Raw genomic sequence first — 13,145 nt, 5'->3', positions numbered from 1 at the left:
ATTACAGTAATATCATTAGTATAAGTTGCCGAGGAGTAATAAAAGATACATATCAAATGTTACATGAATACGAACCTTGAATAATTTGGATTTATCAGGACGTTTTCTGTCTCTCTATCCTAACAAGAATCCTGTCACAACAAGGTCTGTCGCGTTTGTGTGACGTCAGACGTCCCTGTAACCAATAGAACACTACGTTTGAATATGACGTCAGCTCGTTCGTGCATATCCGGACGTGTGCGACAAGCCAACGCGCCAAAACTATCAAGCGGCAACAAAAGCAAATCGGTACCGACTGGCCTGGTTAATAATAAAACAAATTAAAAAATTAACGTCGGGAAAAGGCAAAGCGAAGCAACGGCACGATGGGTTTGCTCGACCAGTGCCAAGAGCTGTTCAAAACGGCGAACCTGTACGAGGTGCTGGGCATCACCAAAGAGGCGACCGAGGCGGAGATCCGCAGGAGCTACTACAAAGTGTCGCTAAAGGTTCACCCGGACAGGGCCCCCGATGACCCGCAGGCCACTGAGAAGTTCCAGGTAACTGCTAGCAGCCGTTAGCCACAGGCAGCTACGTGTAGTGACAAGAAAGATTGCTGTTAATGGCGATCTCCTCTAATTTGATATTTGATCCAGCGGTTAAACGGAACGCTGAGACGGCAGTGTTTGTTTTGTACGACAGAGAAATCTCAAGGTACACAGCAAACAAACTCAAAGTGGATATTTTGCTGTGACTAGCAACTCTCCACCTAACGTTATTTTGCCGTGAATCGCGAGAGAACGCAGTACAAATACTGCGCCGTAAATGTGCATTAGCTTGTGGAATAATGTTAGAGCGATTACCATAAACCGCAGGTTCGCATCTCGCTCTTAACATTTCCCCTCCTTGCTTTCTATTTTATTTTTACAATTAATTTTGTGGTAGAGCACTCCCATTATAATGTTGTGAGCGTCCATCAAAAGTGAGCAGTACCCATTAGTGTGCACAGCATTACAATAGGACCAAATCGATAACTGGAACTAATGGATTAAAGACATCCTTAAAACTTGATTCTCACCTCCTATTCGAAAACGTGATCTTCCGCAGGTGTTGGGCAAGTTGTATGCAGTGCTGAGCGACAAGGAACAGCGAGCCGTATACGACGAGCAGGGTGTTGTGGATGAGGAGTCGGATTCTTTGAGTCAGGATCGCTGCTGGGAGGACTACTGGAGGCTGCTCTTCCCCAGGGTACGGGTTGAAATTCATCACGGTGGACCCAAGATGTCAGGCTGTTGACAGATGGTCTTTTCTACACGGTATCAATCTGGTCTGTCCGTCCTCTAGATCACCAAGCAGGACATCATCGATTTTGAGAAGCAATACAGAAGCTCCGACGAGGAGAGGAAGGACTTACTGCAGTTATACGTGAAGCACCAGGGAGACATGGACGTCATTCTGACCTGTGTACTGTGCGGCTCCCAGGAGGACGAGCCCAGGCTGGCGGACATCATCTGGGCCGCTATCAAGAACGGGGAGGTGGAAGAATTCCCCGCCTTCGCGCAGGAGAGCGGCAAGAAGAAGAGGGCTCGCAGGAAGAGGGTCAGAGTGACGCCAACACACTCACACACAGGAATTCACATCCAATATCCTAATTGTGATTTCCACTCCAGGCGGACAGAGAGCGTAAAGAAGCAGAAGAGATGCAGAAGGAAATGGGGCTCGGCCAGGAGGACGACAGCCTCATGACGATGATTAAGGTAGGAAACAAATTTGTACATGTTTACTGGGGGTGTGCCAAAAAATTGATTCTCATAAGAATCGCGATTCTCATTTAGTACGATTCAGAATCGATTTGAAATGTCCCAAAATCGATTTTATATAATTTATTTTATACTGTGTTTTGCCTTTTGTCTGTGTGTGCCTTTATTTGGAGCGCTCTTCATGAGGGGCAGTGTGGTTCCACGCGGTCTAATACACTGTTAAGTTGTAGCCACATTAGAGAGGAAAAGGAAAAAGTCACAATCAAGTTTTTTTTGCAGTGTGGAGCCGTTCTTTTGAGTGATAAGTGCCGCGAGTAGCGCGCTAATTAGCGTTAGCGAGTCAGACTGGAGTAGATCATTACAATTCCTTGCACATCTATAGATTGAAGCAAAAATCATTTTGAATAAAAACTCGTTCTTAATCAAAAATCGATTCTGAATCGAATCGTGGGCCCAAAAATTGGAATCGAATCGTGAGACATTCAAAGATTCCCACCCCTAATGTTTCCGTTGCTTGATTTTTACATGAATGAACCTTCTTTTGTTGTTATTCTGCAGCAAAGACACGCATCCAGGGAGCAGAACTTCAATAGCTTTCTATCCGACTTGGAGGCCAAGTACTCCAAGAAAGGTGGAAAATCCTCAAAGAGGGCAAAGAAGTGAGGAACATTTGGACTCAATAAGTTATGGATGTTTTCGTTTCTCCACCAGTTCCAGGTTGAGTGATTGTTGGACTTGAGTTACGCCATATTATCTTCATCGCTTGATTATGTTAATGTTCCTTAATAAAAGTGCATTTTATGTTGTGAATGTCATCAGAGGACAATAAAGTTAATATTCTTGTACATCACTTGCATTGGTTGAGTTGTTTTCTACACTTAAAGCTGACCTGAATATATGACCGGATAGCCGATGGGCCAAGACTTTTGAGGCCGCCATATTGCTCCTCCCAAGAAATATTTCTTGGCATACGATCCTATACGTTTACAGTATGGAAACTGGAGAACATTTGAGACAAGCATGTATGGGCTATCAAGCCATATATTCAGGTCAGTGGGGTACAAACATTAGGCCGAATTTGTCACAACTCTTCTTTTTTTTTTTTTTGCTTTATTTGGTAGTCTGGATGCCATATGGCACCATTTTGCCTCTCACAGGTCAGTCTTGGTACTACAACAGAATAGACATCTGGTTTGTGAGTGGATGTGACGTGTGTGGTGTGCTACTGTACTGTGCTGATAGTTTTCCCTGTCGTGTGGGGTTCCATATCTTAAAAATTAAGATGTCAACATTTGGTGACTTTTTTTGGAGTGTTTTTAGAAAATGCAGCCCGAAAAATTGACAATTCGGTCTCGCTGACTTGTGTTCTTGTCTACTTCGATGAGAGCAGATGTTACATTAAAATAAGCACACGATCACCAGCTCAGAGTGTTCTTCTTTTGGCAGCCGCAAAAGCTGGTTTGAAATACAAAAATAGACTTTTAACGAAGCTGCGTAATAATAGTATGAAACATTTCAGTAAAAGAGAAAAAAAAACGTGTGGGCGCTTTACTGTGCTGTGTATAACGAAGAATGGCTAAAGTGCATGGAGACGTTTGGAAGCCACCAGCTACAGTCCCGGTCTGCTGGGTCTGGATGAGATGCCGCCCCGAGGCCGAGGTGGGCCGGACACGGGCACCAGTGGCGCTACAAGACAGGAAACACTGCAGTTATTTGTTATATTAGGGTTGAAACGTATTTTTTGTTTTGGATAGAATTTAAATTGATTGACATTTACTTGTTACAGTATTGTTGTAAATGTCATAGAATTCAACTGCCAGAAAAGTTTAAAAGAGGCCAACAAAACACTCCAGGTACCTTCAAACTCATTCACTGCCATTGACGGCTCTTGACGTCAAAAATTCATTTGAACTATTTCTATTACTTTGACATTTTTTCCACTTTTGTTAACAAGAGTATGAAAACCTGGAAAAAAAGTATTGTACATTTAGAACAGATATAAAATTTAGGATTAATCGTGAGTTAACTATTGAAGTCATGTGATTACAATTTTAAAAAATGTAATCGCTTGACGTGATTTAAAAAAAAATAGAAACGATTTTTTAAAAATTAGAAGCATGAGGCGATTGAAATTTTTAATCGTAATTAATTGCATGACTCACGATTAAACACGAATTTTATATATTTTCTAAATGTACAATAAAAAAATCTAGGTTTTTATACTCTTCTTAACAAAAGTAGAAAAAAATGTTAAACTAATAGAAATAGTTTACAACGGTCTATAACCGTCAATGGCAATGAATGAGTTAACAGTGATTCCCCCCCCCCCCCTTTCAGTCTACTTACCTGGGTGCAAAGCTTGAAAGTCCGTCCCCTCGTCCTCGTCCCTGATTGGCCAGCGTCCCAGGGGGTGGTGCGAAAACGAGTCCAGGAAAGACGAGCTGCCGATCCCAAGGCTGACGCCGGTCACGCCGATCCCGAGGGAGTCTTGGCGAAGCAACGAGAGAACGTTACAAATCTCCTGGATGTTGGCTCCTGCAACGCGCTTGCACAAGTTTGCGCACCCTCTCGGAACTGACATGTGGCTGTTTTCGGAATGAAAGTGCCTCTAATTAACGCTACACAAAGTTTAGCTGTTAGCCGTTTCCTGACATTATTTTCTTTCGAGTAGAAGGCTAGAGGTTTTGGGCTAACATTGACTGCTATTTGGGACTGCTCATAATTCCCTCCATCTTGTCTAAAGCCCGTCTCCCACGGAGGGGCGAACGTTTACAAAGGTAGCGGACGATTTTTCATTAGGGTTCGTTTAAGGTTGTATAAAAGATCAACCAGGGCCATGTTGAAAAAAAAGCTAATTTACCCACAGTTCTATACAGATTTGTGAATAATGATGAAACGTAGCTATATTTTAATGCTAATTGCTGCAAAACGGAAACAAATAGAAATATACTTTTTTTTTCTGATGAAAGAAGAGACTCTAATCTTTCTTTTGGTAGGTTCCGTGTTTTTATAGCAATAGAACACAATATTCTGTGGGCCTTACAAAATCATTCAAAATCCAGTAAAACAGCCGGGAGCGACCGGGATTGCTTCAGTGAAAATGGCTGGGAGTGAATGAGTTTTTTTTTTTTTTTTAAAGTGTTAACTTCAGGGAACTAATTGTTTAAATCTTCAGAGATGCTGCTGACCCTGGGAACTTAAAACTAAGATAAGAAAAATATAATACTTCAGATACAGTATTTTGAAATTTTGGAATACTTTATTTATTGTGGAAAACAATAGAGAGGTATTTACTTGTTTAAGTTTTTATTTAACTTTTGAAAAGATGTTACTGCCCCTGGGAAATCCTGGAACTTTTTGTTAGATCTTAAAAGAGTCTGTTGACTAAGATTTTATTTTTTTAACTCCAACATTTTACGAACCCTAAAAGTTGTTCAATAAACATATTGCTTAAAAAATATTCAAAATTTGAGAGCTGTAGTTTGTATTTTTTTTTTAAATTTTGATACCAATATTTTCCCTTTTCGTAAAAATGAATATCATCTCCAAATATCGGTTATCGGTGTCCTTGATTAATAATAATTGGTATCGACCCTGAAAAACCCCCATAGTGTACAATTTGACACTGATCTAAATTAGGATTTTTTGACCTTCCAGTCGGTCTGACTTGATATTTTTTCATCTTCAGTGTGTCCCACCTGTGGCTACCGAGGCTCTGCCAGGCCTCCCCTGTCCGATGTTGTCCAGCACAGTGAAGGAGCGCCGGTAAGGAGTGTCGGACTGAGGGGCGAGATCAGAGCTCAAACCGCACCGCATGTGGGAATGAACGTGTCCGCAAAAAAACATAACTTACCCTGTATGTGTGTGTGGTGTTCGGCCGGGAGAAGACGTCCAACGGGTAAAGGCGATCCCTGGGAATTGAACTAGCGACCTCGTCGTTTAGGGCACTGTGGGCCCGGCTGGATGGGCCTTTGTGGCGCTGGTGGGAAGGAAGGGAACAAAAGTCTTTAGGAGTTGATAGTCTGAAAAGTCAAGCGTGACGTTTTGCTACCTGAGCAGGTTTGGACTGCTGTCCCAAAAGCGACGACTCTGTGTCTCCGGCACCGATCGGCGGCAGGAGCGTGTTCCTGCTCAGTGCAAACAACGGAGACGTCAGCCGGTCGCTGGCCGTGGGTCTTTGGAGGGATATACAAAAAAATTATGTAAATACAGCAAACAATCCTTATTGTGGGAATGATTCCGACGTTATTGTGATTTTTATCCTCCACACTTTTTCGCCGTGTAACACCACCCACATAATACTTCCGATTTACACCAATCAAATTTCAACTTGCTTCAAAAATTCGCACCATCCTGGGCATTCATCGTCTGATTCCACATTACTTACAGTATTCACACAATTTAACGTTAAATATCAACTTTTCCCCATTCATTTTCAATAGGACGGACAGTTAACCAGGAAAACGCGAGGATCAATTCCCACTTGAAGCTCCTTAGCATTAATGCAGTTTTTTTTCTTTTTAAAAATGTATTTATCATCCAACTACAATTAGTCATTTTCACATAACTTATCTTTACATTTACTATATAAGCATTCCACATGCATTCAGCTTTTATTAGCATTCCCGCGCAATTTCTGCAGAAATGGTACTTTTTCTAGCATTATTCAATGTTTCCTTCAGGATCCGTTGGCAAGCAGCGTGATGTACGAGTGATTAGAATTCTGCAAGGTACCACACTGATCTATGAATGCGAGTGAGCCGACTCACAGCCGTGTGCCCCGGATGACGTCATCCATGGACCCGCCGGCCGTGCTGAACTGACTCAAGCTGGGGACGAGTGGCTGGAGCGTGCGCGGGGCCAGGTTTCTGCGGCGGGCTGACTGCGGCGGGCGGGTCAGCGAGGACGAACTCTGTTCCAGGACCCGAGGGCGAGGGCGGGTTTTGCCGGCGGGGGCCGTACCGGAAGCCGGTCTGAGGGTACCGCGCTCCTCAGGCTCCCTGCGCATTGGATGAAAGAAAAGAGGAGAAGCCAAATGAGAAGGTTCGAGAAGGCAAGTCGCAAATTCATGTTTTTGTTAGGGGGAACGCGTCCTCTGTTTCAAAATCAAATAACTGGAAGCCTTTTATTTTGAAGGATAACGTTGTAAGATGCTTTTTAACGCGACTTAAAACGTATTTAATGCCCACGTCGTACTCAATATACATATATGTAAATACTTAAGCACAAATACTTACGTATTAGGACTGTCAGTTGATTACAATTTTTTACCGTAAATAATCGGAGTTAACTTGCGATTAATCACACTTTATATCTGTTCTAAATGTACAATAAAATATTCTTTTCCAAGTTTTTCATACTCTTGCTGGTTAAAATAAAATTTACGAATATGGTTACCAAATACAAATGTGACAGTTAACAGTTATGGTTAAAAGAGTGTGAAACATGTTGGGTTTGTTTGTGACAGGAACACTACATTTTTCTTTTCAAATTCAGAGCAATTGGTTTTTGGAACATGAAGCACCTTGTGGCCACTTTGTTCATCGGAAATCACAACTTGTTACCAGTCCCCACAAATACATTTTTAAATAATGTGTTATAGTGACTCCTAAATAAAGCATGAACAACAAGTGTATTTAAAATTTTAATGCTTCTTAATGCTATTTAAGGTCTTAAATTGAGCAAAATCCAATGAATGACTTTTTATAATGGCCCTCAGAACAACCATTTTGTGGGGGCAGTTTTCCGATATTCATGGTAGGGTTTCGGTCCCAATGTAGATCACTGTCATTCTCACTGAGTTCTGTCGAGCGCGGCCAGGTTCCTCTGTTGCAGCGGGATGCTGTGGATCATGATGAGGTCGTTGAGGTTCTGCTGGGTGGCTCCGATCGAGACCCTTGCGGCCTGCTGAGAGAGGCCAGAACAAACTATAAAGATCACGGATGACTACTATGGAACTCTACTTTATGGCGCCCCCCCCGATGGTTAGTCGTTTAAATGTCAACAATCCATCCAGCATCTTCTCAGTTAATTATCGTGCAGCTGCCGCCACCAACAAAAACAACATTCACAAGACTTTGAAAAAAAAAGAGCATTCTCAGGACACACAAGAAGGCAGTAAGCTACAGTTAATTCATGAACTGCTTTAGGGTTAATGGGCACATACAAGCACATTCCATCTAGAACTAAAAAAAAAAACGAGGAGCCGGAATGGCAGCACGCCGCCATCGAGTTTACATACACTGGGCGGCCTTTTCTGCTTTTGGGGCTTCCGGTGAGACTTGTACTTTGAGCCCCTTGACTTCTTTAAGCGAGTGGCCGGAGAGAGACAGCGGGTAGTCGTGAAGAAGGTAACGGGAAAACGAAAGAAGGAAGGAAGCAGATGTAGATGACAAGGTCGGAGGAGAGGAAACAGTGATTCAAGTTCATGAATTTGGGAGCAAACAGGACTGGAAAAAAAAATGACGCAGATGTAATTTCGTTCCAAGCTTGTTTGGTGCTTTTGTTTCCTCCCCCAAAATATTCTTCTTTTAGGGTCATTAAATTGCCCATGGGTGTGAATGTGAGTGCAAAATGGTGGTTTGTCTACATGTACAATTTAACGGGACGCTAGTTGCGGAGATGTCAACTCAAGGCTTATGATGTAAACATTTTTGGACACAAGTACAGGGATGTGATTTGACCAAAGTGAAATTATCTGAAAATTTAGCCGGGGGTCTGGGGGCCGCTGGCACCCAGCTAGGTCCAGGGCAGTGCCCAGTGGGGGGGGGAAGCATGAACAAATAATTATATCATGACCAAATGAAAAGTAACTCATATTAGAGCATACCACAAATGTCTTTGTTATAGCAGAATATGTTATCTGTCGGAGTCATGTGCATACACAATGAACTACAAAAAAAAAAAAAAAAAAAAAAAAAAAAAAAATCGCTTTTTTTTGGGGGGGGGGGATAAAAAAAGCGGAATTCCGCGAATTAGCGGAAAAATCACATCCCTGCAAGTAGAGTAAAAAATGCTTTTTAAGGGTGATTTTGGGGGGCATATTAACTGTACATGGGTGTGTGTGGATTTTACGTTATTTTTTCCCCCCGATTCAGTTTGAACACCTAAGTGATGGAGATACAAAATAAATATAAAGTACCAGCATTCACACACACATATTTAAACATGTTTGATGATTCGCTTGCCTATCAGCTTTCACATTGCTATTTAAATGCAGGCTGCGTTTACCTGGAAGGGCAAGCCAGGGGCGAGTGGAGGCGGAGCCAGCGCATGGCTCTGGCCAAGTTTAGGCAACATGCTTGGAAGTGCGGAAAACCACGTGAAGGAATTCTGCGGCACTGGACTCAAGTTCCCAGAAGGCTTTTCACCACCTGCCAATCACACAAGTTCCACCAATCATCTCTATTGGTTGGAATAAAGTCAAACACAGAGAGGAGGCGGGCATACTGGAGGTGCGATGTTCCCACTGGCGGTGGACCAGCTCGCTCATGCAGCCCACCAGCTGCTGCCACACGTCGTCGAATAAATGGTCGAGCACTGCCTGACGCCGACACCTGTAGGGCGAAATGGGAGGCATGCAGCGATGCCTCGGGCATGCCTCCTTTTCGTCATCCAGGCTGATGCGGTCGAAGGCCAGGTACTCCTCCATGTGGCCCTCCACCTCGATTACTCTGGGCCTGGGGTCCTCTGAGGCCATTAATGGCCCGTTTAGTTCTGCTGAGTTGGACTTGAGCAGCGCCGCGCTCCGACCCAGCACGTTCAACCTTAGAACCCACAAAAATGAAGACATTTTTTCCACATTTTTATACAGCTAGCAAGTGCATTAATAACATGTTTTTGATGTGCATTTGTCAAAATATTCTTAACTCAGTGAGTCCCAGCCATTTTCAATGAAGCAATCTCCTTCGCTCCCAGCTGTTATACTGGATTTTGACTGATTTTGCAAGGCCCGCAGAATATCATGTTCTATTGCTATAAAAACTTGCAACCTACCAAAAGAAAGATTAGAGTCTATTTTTTTCATCAGGAAAAAAAGTATATTTCTATTGGTTTCTGTTTTGCAGCAATTAGCATTAGACTATAGCTAAGTTTCATCATTATTCACAAATCTGTATAGAACTGTGGGTAAATGAGCTTTTTTTTCAACATGGCCCTGGTTGATCTCTTATACTCTGCTGCCACCTGCTGGCCGTTTTTGTAAAAACTGCCATTCATCAAGCTCTCTTCAGTTCAGAGGCTGCATAAAAAAAGCCTTCTGTATGCTCTAGCATAAAAAAAAAACATAAAAATACGCAAACGTTTTAGGAGCAAATGAGTTCAGATCAAGAAATACAGAACACTTCCTTAGTTAAATAAGATCTAGATAAGAGTGAACACTCACTCTGTATTGTTGTCATCACTCTCACTTGACCTGCCGAAGGCCTCCTGGGATGTTGACGGGCTACTACTGGAGCTGCCGCCGATCGTCCCCGAGGCAGCGTACCACTGGAAGCCCTCATCACTGGGACACACCAACTGAGTGCCCAGGATCCTGCGTTACACAAACACGAGAGAAAATAAAACAGCCAAACTCGTCTTTTAACAAATTACAGTAATTCCTAGTCTCGACCCTGCAGCTAATACAAAGGTGCGGCTTATCCATCAGATCACAATGGGGCGCACTATAAAGGAAGCGCAAGAGCATCAGGCAGAGCAAAAACAACAACAAGTGAGCCTAAATACACTAGGAGAGACAGAACAAGAGCGAGGCAATTTGCGTCCTAATAATGGGGGAAAAAAGTAGCGGGAACATTAAAACACCTGCGGCTTACAGTCGGTGCGGCTTATATGTGTAACAAACTCGAGTATTCCCCAAATTTAGCTAGCGTGGCTTATAGTCAGGTGCGCCTTATAGTCCAGAAATGACTGTAAGTGCTATTTAATTTTCTAGGTGGGAGACAAACCGAAGATGAGGGAAGCGCGTGGCCCACTGCTGACACTCCTCCTGCAGCCCCGGGAGTATCCCTCTTCCGCTGCCGTTACCCTCGTACAGCTCTTTGTCGATCTCATCAAACATTTGCTGCACTTGGCGGGAAGCCGCCTTGTCAAACTCCTGCAGGGACAAGCGATGGGAGAAGGCGGTTATTACCTCCACCTAGAAGAGCTTTCGTTTGTTGTTTGTTAGTGTGGAGGAACTTTTAATCTTCAGTCGACAGTTTACACAGTGCAGTATGTTTTCTAATTGTGTAGTTATTGAAGGGAAAATCACAATAATAATAATAACAAAAATCATCATCCGGGGAAAGGAAGAACAAACATATTGATGAAATAAAAAAAATATACAAAAAAATATACAAAAAATTACGGATAGTAATATTTTGTACACAAAAAAAAAATACTCAAATTGATAACATCATGACATTTATTTATATATGACCCAAATTATTCTTCTGTAGTAAGCAAATAATAAAATAAAATAAGCAAATTTGGAAAAAATAACTCCATGAATGCATGGTTTTCATTGTGCAATTTTCAGCAATATTACTTATCTCCTTCCGTTTGAACTAATTTGAATGCAGACAATGCCACATGGGCACAAACAAAGACATACAGCCGCAGGAAGACAAAATAAATAAAATATTGAGCCCTTTAAAGAAAAAATTACAGGACCAACTGTCCCTACAAACAATACCCAGCGGGCGCAGAGTATTAAAAGAAGCAGGAAACAAACAAAGAAGCTCAGCTTTAGCCTTTGAATGAAAGTTGAGGATTTTCGCCTGTCACAAAATTCATGACATCACATACTGAGGAAGAGGGGTCTTACATCGTAGCCCCAGGAAAAGACAGAACTCCTCTCTGTGGATACGCCGGTGCCTGTGGAGCTGTGGATGCCCGACCAGGACCGGCTTGAGTCCACGGAGATGACGGTGGAACAGTCGGAGGGGCTGGAAGCACCGGATGTCTCGGAACTATGAATATATATATATATAAAAAAAAGAGGATTATTTTACAGTTAGGCTATTCTGGGTTTTGGAGTTGATCACATAATCAGAGACATGGTTTCCAAGTGGAAAATAAAGGGTAAATGTCAAAGTCATAGAATATTCTATCAAGCTGTCTTCATTAGTTATTCTTTAAGATGCACAACTGAAGGAGGCAACACGATATCAATTAATCTAAGAAGTGGATCTCGTTTCGCATTTCAAGAACTCTCTCTTGACTTGTTTGATTCCCTGCAGAGAGAGTGAGGCTGCCTCGCCTGTTAAGGATGGAGACGGCCTCCTCCACGTCATCGAGGGGGAACTGAGGAGTTTGGCGGTCAGTCTCTTCGGGGAGAGGATGGTGGTCGAGGCTGCTGCGAGACAAGCCACGGCTGCACAAAAAAAACACATCCATTAAATACTATGTATCATGAATATATATCAATTTTCTATAGTGGAGGCCATTCCTGCTGACTTTAGGCAAGACAAGCGTGGTACACTCTACTGGCTGTCATCCAATCACAGGGCACATAGAGAGTGTCATCACAATGTCATAATTACAGTATACATCTTTATGAAAAATACTTCCGACACATTCTTCACTGTGCCATAGCCTCACTATTATGCACTTAAAGACGTGTAAAAACACAAACAATAAATGAACTTTTAGCCCTTAGGTATAAGATAATAATATGAATAACATTATGTTCGGTGGTACCACGTGAGGACACTTTGCAACCTGTAGTTCACTCGACCTCGATTCGTCGTAAATCCAGGATCTCATCCAATCTAATTATATAATACAAGGTTAGCATCCATAATTTTAACATGCCTTTTGTTGTCCATATTCATGCTTAATTTAGATTTCTTTACCAATATATTTTATTTTATAGTTCGTAGTGGCGATGTCTCTTATTGCTTACAACCAATATTATCATTGCGTTGGTCATGTTTCTTACTTACATCTCTAGCTTGTGCGATACAGGTCTCCTGTTGTAACGTGAAATCATTCTCCTTCCCTCCGTGTCTAAGGATTCAAGCCCTCTCCTCGCCTCCTCGTCCCCGCATCCTGAACCCGCAGCGAGCCGCGTCGGCGGAGTAATAAACCATACATTTCCACAAACGCTAACCTGGCTTCCGAACGCGGAAGACAACGAACGTTAGGTAGCAGCTACACTTTGCAGCTTTGCTAACACGACACAAGCAGTGTCGCTATTTCTAAACAAACTATTTGCCCGTCATCGCTGCGTTTAAAAGTATGTTTGACAGTAATCTATCTCGCCGTTTTACACGTTAAACGGGTTAATGTTACGCTATCCGTCGTTATGTGAACGCCAAAGCTACTAACGTTAGCACCGCCAACAACACGGCTGTCATGGTTACGCTGCCCGGTTTAACCCAGCATGGGATGCGGTTGACTACAACTCCCAGAATTCATTGTATC

At 42.6% G+C, this 13,145-nt stretch overlaps 2 protein-coding genes across 7 annotated transcripts; one reads left to right on the top strand and one right to left on the bottom strand.

The window, feature by feature from the left end:
- The first annotated feature begins 208 nt into the window (after positions 1-208).
- On the top strand, positions 209-2,589 carry dnajc9 (DnaJ (Hsp40) homolog, subfamily C, member 9). Its single transcript, XM_077581775.1, has 5 exons — positions 209-539; positions 1,087-1,227; positions 1,324-1,578; positions 1,650-1,736; positions 2,298-2,589. The coding sequence occupies exons 1-5, from the start codon at positions 366-368 to the stop codon at positions 2,400-2,402; spliced, it is 762 nt and encodes a 253-aa protein (XP_077437901.1). The 5' UTR covers positions 209-365; the 3' UTR covers positions 2,403-2,589.
- A 500-nt stretch (positions 2,590-3,089) lies between these two features.
- On the bottom strand, positions 3,090-13,114 carry fam149b1 (family with sequence similarity 149 member B1). Of its 6 annotated transcripts, none has more exons than XM_077581767.1 (15): positions 12,665-13,114; positions 11,980-12,093; positions 11,545-11,689; positions 10,685-10,833; positions 10,123-10,272; positions 9,189-9,505; positions 8,970-9,112; positions 7,981-8,043; positions 7,537-7,646; positions 6,509-6,739; positions 5,791-5,914; positions 5,593-5,718; positions 5,438-5,519; positions 4,086-4,226; positions 3,090-3,425 (listed from the first exon to the last, which is right to left on the bottom strand). In XM_077581767.1, the coding sequence occupies exons 1-15, from the start codon at positions 12,709-12,711 to the stop codon at positions 3,349-3,351; spliced, it is 2,019 nt and encodes a 672-aa protein (XP_077437893.1). In that variant the 5' UTR covers positions 12,712-13,114; the 3' UTR covers positions 3,090-3,348. The 6 variants fall into 6 exon arrangements, with proteins under 6 accessions (XP_077437893.1, XP_077437894.1, XP_077437895.1 ...); XM_077581768.1 differs by having other exon boundaries at positions 7,537-7,643; XM_077581769.1 differs by having other exon boundaries at positions 7,981-8,040.
- Positions 13,115-13,145: the final 31 nt, after the last annotated feature.

The sequence above is a fragment of the Vanacampus margaritifer genome, chromosome 12, assembly GCF_051991255.1.
Source record: "Vanacampus margaritifer isolate UIUO_Vmar chromosome 12, RoL_Vmar_1.0, whole genome shotgun sequence".
NCBI classification, from domain to species: Eukaryota; Metazoa; Chordata; class Actinopteri; order Syngnathiformes; family Syngnathidae; genus Vanacampus; species Vanacampus margaritifer.
The sequence above is the reverse complement of the archived record's forward strand: the minus strand, read 5'-3'. Positions and strand labels throughout refer to the sequence as shown.